This window comes from Gracilinanus agilis, chromosome 6, assembly GCF_016433145.1.
Source record: "Gracilinanus agilis isolate LMUSP501 chromosome 6, AgileGrace, whole genome shotgun sequence".
NCBI classification, from domain to species: Eukaryota; Metazoa; Chordata; class Mammalia; order Didelphimorphia; family Didelphidae; genus Gracilinanus; species Gracilinanus agilis.
In genome coordinates, this window is record NC_058135.1 from 257,802,704 (window position 1) to 257,821,268 (window position 18,565).

At 36.6% G+C, this 18,565-nt stretch overlaps 1 protein-coding gene across 1 annotated transcript in view; it reads left to right on the plus strand.

The window, feature by feature from the left end:
- The window catches only part of CAPRIN1 (cell cycle associated protein 1), a 57,713-nt gene that overhangs the window by 13,314 nt on the left and 25,834 nt on the right, over nucleotides 1-18,565 (plus strand). The window contains exons 2-6 of the mRNA XM_044681847.1: nucleotides 11,176-11,238; nucleotides 11,343-11,429; nucleotides 13,176-13,414; nucleotides 13,512-13,594; nucleotides 15,788-15,925. Of these exons, the coding sequence (XP_044537782.1) occupies nucleotides 11,176-11,238; nucleotides 11,343-11,429; nucleotides 13,176-13,414; nucleotides 13,512-13,594; nucleotides 15,788-15,925 (610 nt within the window). The remainder of the gene's footprint in view (nucleotides 1-11,175; nucleotides 11,239-11,342; nucleotides 11,430-13,175; nucleotides 13,415-13,511; nucleotides 13,595-15,787; nucleotides 15,926-18,565) is intronic.

The following is an 18,565-nucleotide window of genomic DNA, read 5'->3' on the forward strand; positions in this document are numbered from 1 at the left end:
CTAGTAAGAGTTTAGGCCCTAATCCCCTAGCCTAGGGGACTAAGAATAAAAATTAAAGCAGCCCAAGGTTGCTTGTGAAAGAAACTGGGGAAGGGGGCTGTAGAACAGCCAAGAGGCTATTAGCCTAGCCTCAGGTTCATAAAACTTATTCATCACTAGACTACAGTTTTGAACATTTTTAAAGTACAAACTCAAAAGACAAATCCCCAAAATACTTTGTATATTAAAGACACTGGTTGCTTCTGATAAACATAAGTTGTTTCTGTCTTACTGGACCAAAGGTAATTAAGAGGCCATTGTATTCTGAATGGGGTGAGGCAGTCTTATCCTGCCAGGGATGCTTTCTTGAAGAGATCTGCTTACTAACTTCAAGAGAAAGGGAGCTGCCCTGTTGCACCTACCTCTGGCTTCCTAGTTAGGAACTCTAGTGAGCTGTGTGCTTCAGGAGCAGGGTCTGGAACACTGGGTCCTTGGGGTATTGGGCCCTTGGCATTCGTGCCCATAGAGGTTTCTGTGTGCCACTGGTTCACCATCATGGGCCTAGGTTACAACAAGCTAAGTCTAGTATTTAAGACTAATTTGATTCCAACCCACCTTTTCTAGCCTTATTTCATGCTGCTAAGATTCTCACACACACATAATTTTCTGTTCATGTGGCAAAATACAGTCTATTCTTCCCTCACTTTTTGGTGTACTCTCATAAATATATTTTATCTATCTATTGAATCTATCACTAGCTCATGTCATCTGTCACTGAAATCTTCTGTCATCTCCAACTAAAAGAGCTTTTTATAGTGTTAACTTTGAAAAAACACAGATTAAATAGTCATAAATAGCCACTCTTGAAGGAAAAGGGGGAAGCAGGCCTGATTAGGCCTCCACTCAGAGCCTCGCACCACAGGCCTTATGCAGAATCCCTGGATCAAACACTACTTGCTCTGGTCCCTGACCCCGTGGGAGTGTCACTGCTCTAGATGACAACTCCTAGGAAACTAAAGAAATCGGGGAACTTATGAACCATTTGGGAAGATCCTGCTGGGAAAAACTTTATCATACTGACCAGATACAATCAAGATTGGGAAAGGAATCATAGCCAGAGATTAGGGTGTAAGGGAAGGGGCTACTTACTATGGGTACTAAAGGTTGGTCCCTGCCCAGGTGTGTCTTCCTGGGAAAGGGTCTCTGATACTACCAGGGGAAGACTACCTAAGACAAAAGAATATTTAGCATTTACCCTAGGGTCCATTATTCAGTCTGCTACTACCAGCCTGAGATTCCCTTCAGGGTGGATTCTCACAGGAATTGGGAACTAGCACAAGCTTTGGGGATCTCCAACCTAGAAGCTATTCCTAAAACTTGGGATTCATCAGATCTCACTAGGCCACAAGTTTGGGGGTCTCTAGATTCCACGTCGACAACAGTCTACTTTTGATTTTATGATTATGATTCAGGGCAAGGATTAATTTTTAATCTTTGCATTTCCATTCACTCAGGCATATATTCAAAGTAAAAGATAGAAATATAGTTGTATCAAGTCATTATTGTTTAGGCAGCTTAAATCAAGGAGTTTTCTGCTACTTGTAACATTTCTCAGCTTTAACACTTTTGAAAGTGCTTTATAAAAGTGGAATAGGTTGACTTTTGATTGATTTTATATATATATATATATATAGAGAGAGAGAGAGAGAGAGAGAGAGAGAGAGAGAGAGAGTTTTTACTCTAGAAATCTTTGAGGGAAAGTTGATTGACTTACTTGTTTCCGAGAAGATTTGTACTTTTTTTTTTAACCCTTACCTTCTATCTTAGAATCAATACTGTGTATTGGTTCTAAGGCAGAGAGTGGTAAGACTTGGGCAGTGGGAGTTAAGTGACTTGCCCAAAGTCACACAGCTAGTCTGAGGCTAGATTTGAACCTAGTACCTCCTGACTCTGGGCCTGGCTCTCAATCCACTGAGCCTACCTAGCTGCCCCCTGAGGACTTGTACTTTAGGTGTAGATTGAACTAGATTTTAAGGATATTGAGTTAGAATTGGTGAGGAATCTTTAGAGATCATAAAGTAGGTCAAGCAGCAGACCTGACCATGCTAAGTGATTTTTCCAAGTGTCAATTTCCTAATCTAAAATGAAAGAATTAGATTTGATAATCTCTAAGGACAGATTGATAGAAGCACTCATGCTAGCCTAACTCTAAAGCTACTGGTCATTTCCCCCTCTGTAGTCCACTTTAGAAGTAGAAATTCTGACATATACTCCCCTTCCTTCCTTAAAGAGTTTCTCCTGTTTTGTGATAGGATATACCAATATAACTTTGGTTTTATATTATTTTTGAACATATTCTTATGTCTCCTTAAATATTTTTGTTAGTGGTCTTTTAAAATTATCCCCATTTCTCCTCACTTAGCTACTTTCTCTTGTAACTAAATACCATGAAGTTTCCTTCATATTATAATCATTATGTTATATTGCATTGTTTTCTTGGTTCTTCTTTTGAATTAGTTTGGATAAATCTTCCAAGTTCATCTGCTTGCCTTATTTGTTATGGTGTTGTCATGTGTTAGTTCATGTTCCACAATTTGTGTGTGCAGTCATTCTTTATTATATCAATACTTTTTACATTTTGTCCTGTGTATATCTTCTCAGGGAAGATCCCCTCCTCTCCAAATGTTGGAGGCACCTTTTGTATCTATTCTTAAAGAGTTGGCTAAGGTTGGTTTTCAGAAGTGTGAGATTTGAATCCATTTCCTCCTACCTGCTATTCAGTTATGCCAGGTGCCCAGATAATAAGTGTCAGAGTTGGAATGAAAAGTTAGTTATAGCATCTATTAAGCATCTACTGCATGCTCTTAATACTAGGACTATAAAGAAAGGAAAAAACTTCTCCAGTGCTCATGCCCTAACAAGGGAGACGAAGTGCAAGCAGCTCTGTAGGAACAAAATTGGGTAAATTCCAGAGAGAAGGCACTAAGATTAAGGAGGATTGGCAGAAAAAGCTTCTTGCTGAAGGGGTGGGACTTTGATTGGTACTTACTGAAAGCCAGGAGACCAAGATTAGGAGGGAGAGAGCAGCTTTCTAGGCCTGGGTTACACTATTACTGTCGGTTGGGGGTGGGGAACAAGGTGTGAGAAGAATGGAAAATGGGGAGGGCTCTGAAAACCATGCAGAAGATTTTATATTTGATCCTGGAGGTGATAATAGGGAGTTTCAGTAACTTGTTGAATAGGGGATGGGAAGTAAAATGACCAGAATTTTGATTCCAATTCCAGCCCCTTGAATCTCACTGTGCCATTTTACTTTGATAGCTTTAGGTACCAGGATGAAATTTTTAGGTCCTCAGGTCTTTTTCATATCAATTTCAGTGACTTTTAAGTATGTTATGACCTTCTGCATCCTGGTCCTATTTCACCTTGACCACTATGGGCACCCTGAGAAAATCTAAAAGTTGGGTACTATGTACTTAGATTTTTGCAGTTTTGTGTTGTGTACCTATTACATATTGTATTTAGTATGAATATTGGTGGCTGCCGTTGGTGACTGCTGGGAATACCTTTTGCATTCTATTTATAAGGATGATAATCAGCTGCTAACAAAACAACTGTAAAATATTCTTACACACCTAGTCTCACAGAGAATTGAGACTTGAGTGCTTATTATCATTAACTCTGAATATAGGTTGAAGGAACTAGGCTTCTGTGAATGCTTTAGTAGTTTATAGTAGTTGAGACTGTACCAGATAATTAGAATAGTTTATTAATGTTAACATGTGAAATATATATAGTATAAATCTTTTTTCAAAAATATTTGTCCCACCGCATTACTTAAAAAAATAATAAAACCTTACCTTTCATCTTAGATTAGTATTGCATATTGGTTCCAAAGCAGAAGAATGGTAAGGGAGTTAAGTGACTTGCCTAGGGCTACACAGCTAGGAAGTGTCTGAAGCCAGATATGAACCTAGGGCCTCTAATCTCTAGGCCTGGCTCCCTATCCACTAAGCCACCTAGTTCTTCCTATCTCCCCATCTCCAACTGTATTACTTTTAACTTTCATTTTTAAAATTTCTGCATTCCAAATTCTTTTGCTCCTTCCCTCCCTTCCTAGTTGAGAAGGTAAGCAGATGTAGAATCCATATGATCAGTTATACAAAAGATTTCCATATTGGCTGTGTTGAAAAGAAAACACAGAACTAAAAAAAGAAAAATTAAGTTTAAAAAGTATACTTCAGTCTTCATTCAGACTCAATCAGTACTTTTTCTAGAGGTGGATAGCATTTTCCATCTTAAGTCCTTCAGAATTGTCTTGGATAATTGTGTTGCTAAGAATAGCTAAGCCATTCACTGTTGATCATCATATGGTATTGGTGTTATTGTGCATATTTTCCTGGTTCTGTTTATTTCACTTTGTATCAGTTGGTCTAATTTTTCCTGTTTTTTTTTTTGTTTGTTTGTTTGTTTTTTTAAGAGCATCCTGCTCATCATTTCTTATAACACAATAATATTCCATTACAGGCACATACCACAGTTTGCTCAGGCAATCCGCAGTTGTTGGCCATCCCTTCAGTTTCATTAGTGTTCCAGTTTTTTCGCATCTCCAAAATTTGTCATTTTCCTCTTCTATCATATTAATCTGATAGGTGTGAAGTGGCAAATATCAGAGTTGTTTTAATTCACATTTCTCTAAAATCAATAGAGATTTAGAACTTTTTTTTATATGGCTATGGAAAGCCTTGGTGCAGTGGATAGAGCACTGGATCTAGAGTCAGGAAGACTTAAGTTCAGAATTCAGCCTCAGACACTTACTGGATACATGAACTCAGGCAAGTCAATTAACCCTGTTTGTCTCATTTTCCTCATCTATAAAATGAGCTGGAAAAGGGAATGGCAAACCACAATTTTTGCCAAGAAAACTCCAAATGAGGTCACAAAAGTGTTGGATTTAATTAAAACAACTGAACAACATAGATTCCTTTGATTTCTTCTTCTGAAAATTGATTGTTTATATCCTTTGACCATTTATCAATGGAGAAATGATTGGTATTCTAATAAATTTGACTGATTTCTCTATAAGGCCTTTATCAGAGAAACTTGTAAAATTTTTCCCCTAGTTTCCTATTTCTAGTCTTGGCTACCTTGGTTTTGTTTGCAAAACCCTTTTAATTTGATATAATCAAAAACTATTCATTTTCTGTCCCATAATGTTCCTTATATCTTTAGTCATAAATTCTCTGACAGGTAAATTATTACATGTTCCCCTAAGTTGCTTCCAGTGCCACTTTTTATCTTTTAAATCATGTACTCATTTTTTTCATGTGTGTTTTTATATCCTTACCTTTGACACATTAGATGACTGGCTATTCCTACTGTGTATTGTATATTTAATCTATTTGCTGATCCACCACTCTATTTCTTAGCCAGTGACAGATTGCTTTGATGATGACTCCTTTGTAATACTACCTTTCACTTTTTTTAATTGATTCTTGATATTTTTGATCTTTGGTTTTTCCAGATGAATTAAAAAAAATTTTTTTTTAGCTCTGTAAAGTAATATTTTGGCAGTTTGATTGGATACTGATAAATTGTCATTTTTTTATGTTGCATCAGCCTACTTATGAGCAATTAACATTTTTCTCATTGTTTAGATCTCATTTTATTTGTATGAAAAATTTTGGAACTGTGTTCATATAGTTCCTGAGTTTATCTTGGTAGGTAGATTCAAGTATTTTATTGTCTGCAGATATTTTATTTTTAGAAAAATTTTGAGTTCCAAATTGTCTCCTTCCCTCCCACAGTCTCCCTACCCACTGAAAAGGCAAACAATATATCACTTATATTTGTGAGATCATGCAGAACATTGTCTCCTAAGAAAGTCCATTTTACTTCCACTGTCATCCTTTATCTGCCATCCCTTTCTGTTATCCCATTCTCTATCTATATTTCTATTGATATGTTTTTATACACAGCTGAGTCTGTATATATAGTCTTCCCTTTTAGAACCAAATCTGAAAAAAACTCTTTGGGGCATATCTTTCTTGTGAGAACATTTCTCCTATTCTACTCTCCAGCTTCCTTTCCCAGTGCATCCCTCTTTCTCAAAACGACTCCATTTTAAAATTTGTTTTTCGCTGGTCATTCCAATGTAATCAACTCCCACTGAAGCCCATGAAGCCCTTCTAACTTCCCTAGTAATGATCAAGCTCTTGGGAGTGATATGTATCATCTTACAATGAAGGAATATAGTTATCATGTTCCTTATGATTACACTTTTGATGTTGACCCTATTAAGTTTCTTTGAGCCATCTTTTGAATGTCACATTTTCTATTCAGCTCTGATCTTTAAATCAGGAATGCTTTGAAGTACCTCTATTTCATTAAAGATCCTTTTTTCTTTGAAGAATTTCTCTCAGTTTTGCTGGGTAGGTTATTCTTGGTTATAATCTGAGTTCTCTTGCTTTCTGGAATATCAGATTCCAAGCCTTCTGCTCTTTTAACATGGAAGCTTCTAAATCTTGTGTGATCCTGATTGTGACTTCATGATATTTGAATTTTCTTTCTAGCTCCTCAAAGTACCTTTTCTGTGACCTGATACTTCTAGAATTTGGCTATACTATTTCTGTGAGTTTTTCTTTTGGGGTCTCTTTCAGGAAATGATCATTGTATTGTTTCATTTCATTTTCTGGATCTAAGATATCTGGTCAGTTTTCCTTAATTTTTTGAAATATGTCATGATTTTCAAGTAATTCAGTGAATCTTAAATTACCTATCTCTTATTTTTATATATTTACATATATAATATAATTATAATTATCCTTAATCTCTTTTCCAAGTCATTTGTTTTTCTGATTAAATATTTCACATTTTCTTCTATTTTTTTCTCATTCTTTTTGATTTTTGTTTTATTGTTTCTTGATGTCTCATGGAATCATTTAGCTTCCACTGATCCAATTCTAATTTTTATGCTATTAATATCTTCAATGAGATTCTGTATCTCCTTTGCCATTTGACCAATTTTACTTTCTTAAGGGGTTCTTAGTGAATTTTTATGCTTTTAGATCAATTCTGTTTTTAAAAGTGTTACTTATTTTTTGGTGCCCCTTGACCAAGCTCCTTATCTTCTCATAATTTTCTTGCTTTACTATCACCCCACTTCCCCCCAATTTTTCCTCTATTCATCTTTATCTTACAGGAATTCTTGTTGGCCTTGGATCCATATAACATTTTTCTTTGAGGCTTTGCTTGTAGGTATTTTCATATTTTTCTTCTGTATGTAGATTTTAGTCTTCTCTGCTACCTTAGTAATTTTTTAAGGTCAAATTATTTCTTATGGTTTGCTTATTTCCCCCAGCCTATTTCTTGATTTTGAACTTTATGTTAAAGTTGGGTTCTGTTTACCCGATGGGCTTAGGGGACACATTGTGCCAAGCTTCAGGAATTTTTGTGCTGTTGTTTTCAGAGCTGCAAGTTTTTGCTGTTTCCAAGGCAATGTGATTTTGCATCCCTGAACTCTGGGCTTTACCCAGAAAAGCCCCTGGTTCACTATTGCTACTCTTCTTTGTTTTGCTTTGGAATTGTGGTCAGGGCTCTAACTCCCTTGTTACTGACCATAAGCACTTCTCTGCCCTGGAATTGCAACCCAGAACTGCATGTGGGTAATAAAATAGCCAATCAATGCCATTTTTTCCTAGTGCCAAAGAAAGGTCTGCTGTAATCTCTTTTCTGACCAGTTGTCTGACCTCACTACCATCTCTGAGCTGAGAGCTCTAGAAGCTGCAGCTGCTATTGCTATATGGTGAGGCAAAAAAAAAGTGTCTCACCCACACCTTTTGTTGGCTCTGTTGCTCCAAAATCTGATTTGAGATGTTATTTTAATGTTTGGAAGAGGGAATGTTGGTATGAGTTCAGTCTGTTATCTTGTCTCCATACTTGACCCTAATACTTTTCTAAGATTGTATTGAGACATGATTAATGAGAAAAAAAAAATCTTGTTACTCGGAAGAAAACAGGAGGATTGCTATTTGACTCATTACCTCATAACACATTTCTTGACTTGACTAAGTTATCATGAGCTTTTAAAGGTATTTAGAATGTTTTGTCAGTAGTTATTACATAGGAACTCTTAATTATTTTTATTAATGAATTAACAAATTCTTTTAAACTTTGGCATCTACACCATTATTTTGATTTAATTATACCAAATTTTTGGCAACTGAGTAATGGAAACCCATATGAGATCATTGATCCTCTATTTGAGATTAGAAATAGATGTTTTATTGATATCTTTTCACCTAGTGTCATTATCATAGTGAACCTTCTTCCTCTTGTGAGATTAGTGAGCAGCTGTATTAGGTAGCCTTTCATTTATTTGTCTGGCTCCCCTGGCTCTATTCTCTTCTATGTTCTCCTAAAGATAGGGACTAGGTTTTGTCCTGCCTTTCCACTCTTAACAATGTACTTATTTAAATATAATTGAACATCTGGAAGGAAGTGCACAGAAATATAGTTCACATCCTACTGATTACTTGTCAAAGGTCAGAACCCAATGGATAGATTTGCTTGGATTCCTTCTATAGCTTCAATTTGACCTATGCCCACAGTAATCTGTCTGAAGTATTTAAATAATACTATTTTGTCCACTTGTCTTGCTTTATTTTCCTTTGTTCCAATTTTGAAGTAACATAAATGTACCACGCTGGTTGAAAGGTACATTTCAAACTTAAACCATTTCATCACTTAAACCTAAACATTTCAAATACTTAAACCAAAGTATTTTGGACTTTTTATTCTGAAGCAGTGCCCATGTTTGTAGGAGTATTTTGTAGGTGAAAGTATCTACTATAGATTATAATAAATGCAATCAATGGAGGGGCCAGGCTTGGAGTTCCAATCCAACCTTAGAGACTTACCACCTGTGTGACCCTGGGCAATTTACTTAACACTGTTTGCCTCAGTTTCCTCATCTCTAAAATGGGCTGGAAAAGGAAATGGTGAACCATTCCAGTATCTCTTCTCAAAAAAAAACCCCAAATGAGGTCATGAAGACTAGGACATGACTGAAACAACTGAATAAAAACAATGTTATAGATGGGAATGAGCTGCTCTTGCCCTTTGTAGTAATAAAAATTTTACTTTGAACCTTTTACATATTGCAGACTTGGATGTAGCATTAGAGCCATGTTTGGTATACAGGCCTCCTAAAAGCAGAATACTGTGTTGGGAGAAATAGAAAGCCTATAAGATCTGGACCCTGGAAACTTATGGTGTGTGTAGTAGAAACATAGAACTGTATTATAGTCATATGCCTCTATTAGACTAGCAGCATGCTATCTATCTCCAGATCTCATAAGCTCTTGTGAAGATTATAGTGTACTGTTTTTTACTTTTTCTTGCTTCCCCTCCAATATTGCTGATATAGAAAAATGTTTTGCATGACTTCATATGTAATAGCTAATATTGTTTAATCAATGAATGAGGAAGGAGCTAAACAGGAGCTAAACGGAGGGAGAATTTGGAACTCGCTTTAAAAATGAAATGTCCAATTAGCAGCACATCATGATGCTAGTAGTTATCATTTGAAATAATGAATGTTGAAGAGATACAATCAATGCCAGAAAGGTGTGGAGATGAATAAGAAGACTTTATGGGAAGAGAATAGTGTTTGAGTTGGCCTTAAAGAATAATTCAGTGCTGTGGTTGAGGCTCTAGGCTGTTTGTTTTTGGTATTCATTTTTCTGGGAACATTTTTGTATAATGGCATGGAGATATGTTCTGTCTGATCTCTAGCTTAGAATTGATAACTATACCAACAACCTTGTGGTTTTGAATTTTAAAAGACTTTCCCTTACATTTTTTGGTTATGGGTTCCTATAGCTTAGGCCTAAATATATTCTTACTGTGAAATGATGAATTTTTAGATGTCATTAAACTCTAAATTGGGAGTACTTTCAGATTACTTCTTAATTCCTCTCTAGGTGGGGGGAAACCTAAAACCGGAAATGACTGGTCTTTGTAAGCTATCTAAGTAACAAGGTTAGGATAGAAGTGAGTCCTGTCTCCTGGGAAAGGCCCAAACCCATATTTCTCCATTCTATGGATCCCAGGAAAGGCTCAATTAAATATTATAATTATGATGAATTTGTATGTGTAGCTTGTCAGTATTTCTTTTTTGTCAATTCTTCAAATTTTAGCTCAAGACCCACCTTCACGAAATCTAGTCTGAGGATACAAGGCCATAATAATGTCACTCTTCCTCCTTTTACTTTTACTGTCTCTGAATGGAACAATCAGTCACTGGCTCTATTCTCTCCAATTGCTGACACCACATAATTTTGCATCTTCTTTTTTTGCCCAAGTTAATTTTTAAAACATAAGCACTTTTTAACCACAGTAAAACAAACATACAACTGTTCATACACTAAATGAATCTCTACTCTTAAGTATCTGTTGGGGTTTATTAGTGAGTTTCTTTTAATTTTCATTCCCCCCTTCCCACCTCCATCACTACTGTTTTTGAATTTAGTACTTTTTAAGAACACCAAGCTATTTATCATAAAGGAAATTCCCTTTAGGTTGCCCTGATCTTTGTTGTTTCACAATGACATTGTTCATGTATTAGATACAAACCATACCAGAATGTTACAGAAGTTGGTTGATGGTCCAATTATTAGGATAAATGTGTTCTTGTAGAAGTTACCACTTCATGCTCTTTCATCCTGCTGGATGTTTTGATTGATTAGGCAGGGGCATTCCTTCTGCATTTTAACCTTGTTCTTGTTTCAGGTGCCTATAGCTTGTCTTTTTACCTTGCTCTTCAGGAACTGTTTTCTGTGTTCCCTATATAACTCCTAGGATTTTTTTTTTTTTTTTTACTCTTTAAGTGTAGTGTTGCTTTTTTTTTTTTTTTTACCAAAACCAAAAAATAAACTTATGAAGTTTGGTCACTTAATTTTATGTTATGGAAGTTGCCACTGTATCCTTTTGGATTATTCTAATATACTTCTGGGGTTTGCTTTTGTTAATTCGTCTGGCAAACTCAGAGCTATAGTTAAGATTGGGAGAAATCTAAATTATATGATTTAGAATGCAAAGTTACTACTTTAGGTTAGTTTTGTAGTTTTGTCATGTTCTGATATATTTAAATTTGTCCCGACATACTGACCATAAACATTTTTTTTTTAAACTCAGGGCAAGCTTGATGATTACCAGGATCGAATGAACAAGGGGGAAAGACTTAACCAAGATCAACTGGTAAAGATCTTAAATTTGTTCAAAAATTATATTTGCCTGTTGTAGATAAGAAAATTCTACTCTTATTTCATATATTTTCATAAAGATGAATTGTTTTTTTGTAGGATGCAGTGTCTAAGTACCAGGAAGTGACAAATAACTTGGAGTTTGCAAAAGAACTGCAGCGGAGTTTCATGGCCCTGAGCCAAGATGTAAGTAGATAGTGGATGACTGGTAGCCTCCGTAATATGCTATTACATTGTGCATTGGGGATTAAAACAAAAATGAATGTATGTCCACATTCTAGTCCTGGCTTTTCTACTTGCTAGTGGTATGACAGATAAATTAATTATCAAGGTAATGAGAAGAGTAAATTTAAAGGTGTTACAGTACATATTCTTTAAATTCTCTTCTGGCTCTAAAGTTCTATAATCTTGCTACACTGAAATTAAAAAAAAAAAAAGTTCTAGATCCATCTCAAAGGATATATCTGCAGCGTGAAAAGAACCACCCTTTTAAATGTCATTACTTCGGGGCAGCTGGGTAACTCAGTGGATTGAGAGTCAGGCCTAGAGATGGGAGGTCCTAGGTTCAAATCCGGCCTCAGACACTTCCCAGCTATGTGACCCTGGGCAAGTCACTTGACTCCCATTGCCCACCCTTACCACTCTTCCGCCTATAATCCAATACACAGAAGTTAAGGGTCAAAAAAAAAAATGTCATTACTTCAAGGTTAATCACTATGTGTATGATCCCAATCTAGGTCACAGTGAGTCTCTCTTTAGGAGATGGTCTTTGAAAATTGTTGTCTAAAAATTTTAAAAGTTCATCCCCTTCATCTATCTTGGATAGAAGTCATGAACTTTTCTAAACTAAGGTAGACAGGATAGCAAACACCCAGTCTTTCACTGGACCTGTGGTTGAAACCTTTCCAGTTTGGTTAGGACTTGCCAGAGCTGGCAAAACTCTGAGAACTTCTTGCCACTTTTGTGGCATAATAATGATTGAAATAGAGCTTTGAAGGTTAGTCTGAAAGGTGTTAAAAATGAGTAAAATCCATTTATATCTCTTCATATATATATATATATATATAAAGTTGTGCCATTTTTAGAAAGACTTCCTTGGTTAGCTCTTAAGATTTACAACCATCACTCTTGATGCTTACTAGAGAAACTTCCCTTTTAAGCAGAGTTGTTAGGAACTTGAGGCCTAGCCTGAGTTGATCCCTTTTTATTTGAGTTTGACTACCATTGGTATAGAGCAGTGATTCCCAAAGTGGGCACCACCGCCCCCTGGTGGGTGCTGCAGTGACCCAGGGGAGTGGTGATGGCCACAGGTACCTTTATCTTTCCTATTAATTGCTATTAAAATGTTAAAAAAAATTAATTTCCAGGGGTGCTAAGTAATATTTTTTCTGGAAAGGGGCAGTAGGCCAAAAAAGTTTGGGAACCACTGGTATAGAGGAAAGAACACTGGATTGGGTAAGAAAACCAGGCTTCATATTCTCACTCAGGCACATTAATTGTGTGACCATGGGCAAACCATTTAAATCTGTGAGCCTCTAGGGCTCCTTTGTGAAATGAAGATAACAGTAGTCAATGTTAATTACTTCACAGGGTTATTAGGAGAAGAGGGGTTTACTCAGCCTGAAGACCCAATGCCTTTTTAAAATCCATAAGCAAAGAAAATAGGATGAAATTTTTGTTTCAAAGTGAATTTATAGTATAAGAGTATGATATATTTGTGGCAATTTATAGTCCTAGTTTTTCTAATGGTGTCAAGGGAATTAAGAATGATACAGTGACCCTGAGAACTGAGATCTTGAATGAAGGTTTAAGTTAGGCATGTATCTTGCTTGTGTTTTAGGACGAATTAAAAACTATCTACTGTTTGAGCTAAATGTGAGACTTATTACCATTGATGGCTTAGATTATTTCAAATGGCATTTCCTTTTGTAGATTCAGAAAACAATAAAAAAGACAGCCCGGCGGGAACAGCTGATGCGGGAGGAAGCAGAACAAAAGCGTTTAAAGACTGTCCTTGAGCTCCAATTTGTTCTGGATAAGTTAGGTGACGATGACGTCCGTAGTGACCTGAAGCAAGGTGTCAATGGTGTGCCCATACTGAGTGAAAATGAAATGGCAGTTCTGGATGACTTCTATAAGCTTGTCCAGCCGGAGCGAGACATGAGCATGAGGTATGGTGTTGATAGCGCTTGGGAAGTACAGTTTTAGGGGCATTGTTCTGGATTTTTTAAGACACTAAATGAGGCAATACTCCCTTTGTTTTAAAAGGCTAAATGAACAATATGAACAAGCATCCATTCATCTGTGGGACTTGTTGGAGGGAAAGGAAAAACCGGTGTGTGGAACAACCTGTAAGTAGCTCCTGCTTCAGCAGTAGGGGGTTGGTGGTTGTGCAGATGAAGGATTCTTCAGGTGTCAATCTAAGAATCTCTTGAAGGTTCATAAATGATCACCAGTTACTCTCTTCCTCAGGAGAGTTGGTATGAATAATTCAGTGATGCATTGGCACAGCTGAAAGGGAAGTGTGTAAAGAGTGACTTGGTGTTTATATAGTCTTGCAACTGTCAAGGTCAATGGTGCAGACCTTCCCATAGAAATTGTGTCTGATGCTGATGCTGCTGAGTCTTTTATTTCATTATATTTTAGCAATTGGACTTGGATTAGCCTTGTAAACAGACCACTTAACCAAATGCAAGTGAGGGTTTATGCTGAATTACGGGAAAGAATTCCTGATTTTAAACAAGGAAAGACAAGGAAGGGAGTGTTCTGCATTGATCTTTGGAGGCTGTTGGATCACAAACAATAAGTTTATTAGTTGTACAATAAATTACATTTTAAAAACAGCCTAAATAATGTGTACATAAGAAGACTCCTTAAAAATGCTGACAATTACTTCTGGCTTTTGTGAACTTTATCTTCTTACAACTAATTATTTTCTGCCTCCTGAAAGGAGACTTTTTATCCTATCCTGGTTTTTCAGAGCCTTACTTGACAACATTTTGTAAATTTACTGGCTTATATTCTGTGAAATAGTTTAAAAGTGAACTGATTAGATTCTGAAAGAATTTTAATTCACCCTCATTGTCTCAAGATGCCTGCAATGATATGGAAAAGAGTACAAAAGATCTGAAAGTAAATTGGTTTGAAAGATTAAAGCTGAGATCATACCTTGTATTTCTGTATTGTGTTTGGCATTTTCTTGCCAACTCAGTAAATATGTAGTATTTTTTTTTAATACCCATACCTTTTGTCTTGGGATCAATACCAAGTATCATTTTCCAGGCAGAAGAACAGTAAGGCCTAGGCATTATGGTTAAGCGACTTGCTCAGGGTCACACAGTTAGGAAGTGTCTGAGGCCAGATTTGATCTAGGACCTCCTGTCTCTGGATCTGTCACATTATTTGAGCTACCTAGCTGCTCCATTATGTAAGTGTTTTTAACAAAAGATCAATTGCCTATTCAGTTGTCTCATCATGGCATGCTGAAATAGCACGATATATAATAGGAGATAGTTCTTGAGTATTAGAAGGCCCAGGATTCATGTCCTGCTTCTGACCTCAGAAGCTGTATCGTTTTAGACAAATCACTACCCCCATATACTTCATTTGCCTCATCATTAGAATGTAGGTACTAATGTTTGTAATGTCTCTTTAATGTACTTATGTTAAAAGATACACAAAATTAGATTTACAGAGAACTTTGTCATGCAAGATAATTTTGAGCAGTTCACTGAGATAGTAGCTCCACAGGGAACTCAGTAAAATTTTTTATCAGTTTTTTTTTTTAACCCATAACTTTCTCTCCTGCATCAATACTGTGTATTGTTTCCAAGGCAGAAGAATGGAAAGGGAGTTATGTGATTTGTCCAAGGTTATGTAGCTAGGAAGTGTCTGAGGCCAGATCTGAATCCAAGATCTCCCTTCTTTAGGCCTGGCTCTCAATCCACTGAGCCACCTACCTGCCCACCAGTGTTATTTTTGAAGTTAAGCTTTGTTTTTTGAAATCTCTTCTAAAAATTGTCTGAATTTAGACAAGATTGTAACAAGCATTGTAACACTAGGCAATTGTGTTTTGATGGGACTACAGCTAGGTAGTGAATGTAGCTTGATGCTCTTTAATTTGTAGTGTCGGAAAGCACATACCAGGCCATTTGACTAATGGTTGAACAAGAAGATGCCCACCTTGGCATTTCATTTGCTGTTCAGTCTTCACAAATAATTGAATAGTTCCGAAGGCGTAAAAGTGAAGTATCAATTAAATTTGTCCTAAAGTAAGAGGAAAAAAGGGAAGAAAAATGCCAGAGCTTGGAATCAGGTGAGATCTGGCTTAGGGTATTGCCTTTAATTTGCTGGCTTTGTAACCTTGGGCAGGTCAATACAGAGTCTCAGTTTCTCTCTAAAATTGGGGTATGTAATACTTGTGGTATATTATTCACTTGGTTACTACGAGGTTGATATTAAGAGAGCTGTTTATCAGAATTTCAGGAGGACTTTTTGAAACTGAAGGATTTTATTGGGATTTATTCTTGATTTGTGTCTCTTAGACAAAGTCTTAAAGGAGCTGGTTGAACGCATTTTCCAGACCAGTTACTTTGATAGCACCCATAACCATCAGAATGGCTTGTGTGAGGAAGAAGAGACAGCTGCTCTGCCGGCAGGGGAAGACCAGGCAGCAGAAGCTGGTAAGTGCAAATCCTTTTTGGTTTTGTTATAGTTAAGAGGGTTGTTTCTGTTTCTGTCTCAGGTTGTTTAGGTCTGTATACTTAGTTAAGCATTTATGTGATACCCTTTGGTGGTTTTTGCCTTTCCATCAGTCATTTCCTACCCCTTACTCCTCACCCCCTAGATTGAGCCCTCCTTTGTGACAAAGAGAAACAAGTAAAACCATGAAGCAGAAGAAATATCTCACAATGAATACAGTAGTCTGTTCTAGCTATCAATCTTCCCTCACCTCTTTACCCTGAGGGAAGAGTTAGATTTTGTTACCATTTCATAGGATGTTGATTTTTTCATTATTAGTGTTTCAGCTTCTTAGTGATCTTTTCATTTACATTGTAATCATTAGGTATATTTTCTTTCTGGATCTGCCTTTATTTTCTTTCAGCTCATAGAAATCTCACTCTTTCTTTTAGGTGTAAATTTACTACTTTTCAGCTTAGATAGATAAGACAATTTTTAAGGGGTTTACTGTGTGGTGGCCCTAACAAATGCTGGGATACAAATATAAGCAAGTAGCGAGCTTGTTTTCAAGGAGTTTCCATTCCAATGGAGAAAAACAGAACAAGCAAAGGAATGGCAAGGTGGGAGAAGGAATGGCCACCAGTCAGAGTGGGACCTCAAGGCAGCAGTTTCTTAGCTGTTGCTCAAGGAGATATTTGTTTTAATTATATTAATATTCTTTTTTTTTACTGCCTTTTCCCTCTCCTCCCATCTCCTCTCCTATTTACTTCTTTGGCTCTTTTTCACTTAGCTTAACCAAACTTCTTTTTCTCCAGCTTAGAAAAAATTGAGGTATCTAATCTCTGCCTTCTCCCTCCTTTTTTTTCCTTCTATTACATTGCTATAACTGTTCCTTTCTCCTTTTGGAATTCTCTAGACTTAAATCTTAGGAATACTGGTTTTTGATGAAGACAACAGGGCTCAGTAAGCATTCTATCATCCTAGTTTGGGTAATTCTTGGTCTTTTTTTTTTTTTTTTTTTTGTCTCTGGATCCAGGATTGGTCATTCTAACATTCAAATGATACAACATTCATTTTTAAAAAAATCTTTTCCTTTTGTCTTTGTATCAATTCTGAAACAAAAGGGCAGTAAGAGCAAGGCAGTGGGGATTAAGTCACTTGCCTAAAGCCACGCAGCTAGGAAGTATCTGAGGGCAGATCTGAACATGGGTCTTCCTTGCTGCCCCAAGCGTTCAGTTGTTTTTGTTTTTTTTTGAGGGGTGTTCTTTCATATGTGCATTATCATTGTGCATATTATTGGTCATGTGTTTACTTCATTCTTGTGTCATCTGTTTACATAACTTTTCCTATGTTTCTCAATTCTTCCTATTTGTAATTTCTTCTGGCACAGTATTCCTTTATTAACATATCATGATTTATTTAGCCATTCCCAATTCTTGTACATCTTTGTTTTGCTACCCTCCTTCCCCCCAATTGCTGTAATAGATGTTTTTGTTTATATGGGACCCTTATGTCTTTGATCTTCTGGGGATATCTGTAAAAGGGCATATAAAATACAGGATTTTTTTTTTTTTTGGGGGGGGGGGGAAATCCTACCCTTCCATCTTGGAACCTGTCTTGGGTATTAGTTCCAAGGTAGAAGAATGGTAAAGGCTAGGCAACGGGTTAATTGACTTGCCTAGGGTCATACAGCTTAGAAATATCTGAGGTCAGATTTGGACCCAGGACCTCCTGTCTCTAGGTTTGGTTCTCAATCCACTAAGCTATCTAGCTGCCCCTTTTTTTTACTTTTTATTTTTTTTTAGATCCCAATAAACAAACAAACAATTAAGAATAATTTTCCATGAGCAATTCCACTGGGTTTTATGTATATCGTTGATCAAGTTCTATCAAGTTGATCAAGTGATCGTTTAGATTCTACATCCCCAATTATGTCCCTATTGTACCATGTGATCAAGCAATTGTTTTTCTTCTGTGTTTCTGTGACCACAGTTCCTTCTCTGGATGTGGATAGCGTCCTTTTTCATAAGTCCCTCAGAATTGTCCTGGATCATTTCATTGCTGCTAGTAGAGAAGTCCATTACTTTGGATTGTGCAACAGTTTATTCATCTTTGGGTACAGTGTTCTCCTGGTTCTGCTCCTTTCACTCTGCATCAATTCCTGGAGGTCGTTCCAATTCACATGGAATTCCTCCAGTTTATTATTCCTTTTAACACAGTATTCCATCACCAACAGATACCACAATTTGTTCAACCATTCCCCAATCAAAAGGCATCCACTCATTTTACAGTTTTTTGCCATCACAAAGAATGCATCTATAAATATTTTTGTACAAGTCTTTCCTTATTATCTCTTTGGGGTATAGACCCAGCAGTGGTATGGCTGGATCAAAGGGCAGGCAATCTTAACACTCTTCAGGCATAGTTCCAAATTGCCTTCCAGAATAGTTGGATCAATTCACAACTCTACCAGCAATGCATTAGTGTCCCAATTTTGCCACATCCCTTCCAGTATTTATTACTTTCCTTTGCTGTCATATTGGCCAATTTCCTAGGTATGTCTTGTTACTTTTTGAAAGTATGATTTTAAGTTGCTTTCCAGAAGGTCAGGGCCAATTAAAAGCCAAACAGTTGTTACTCAG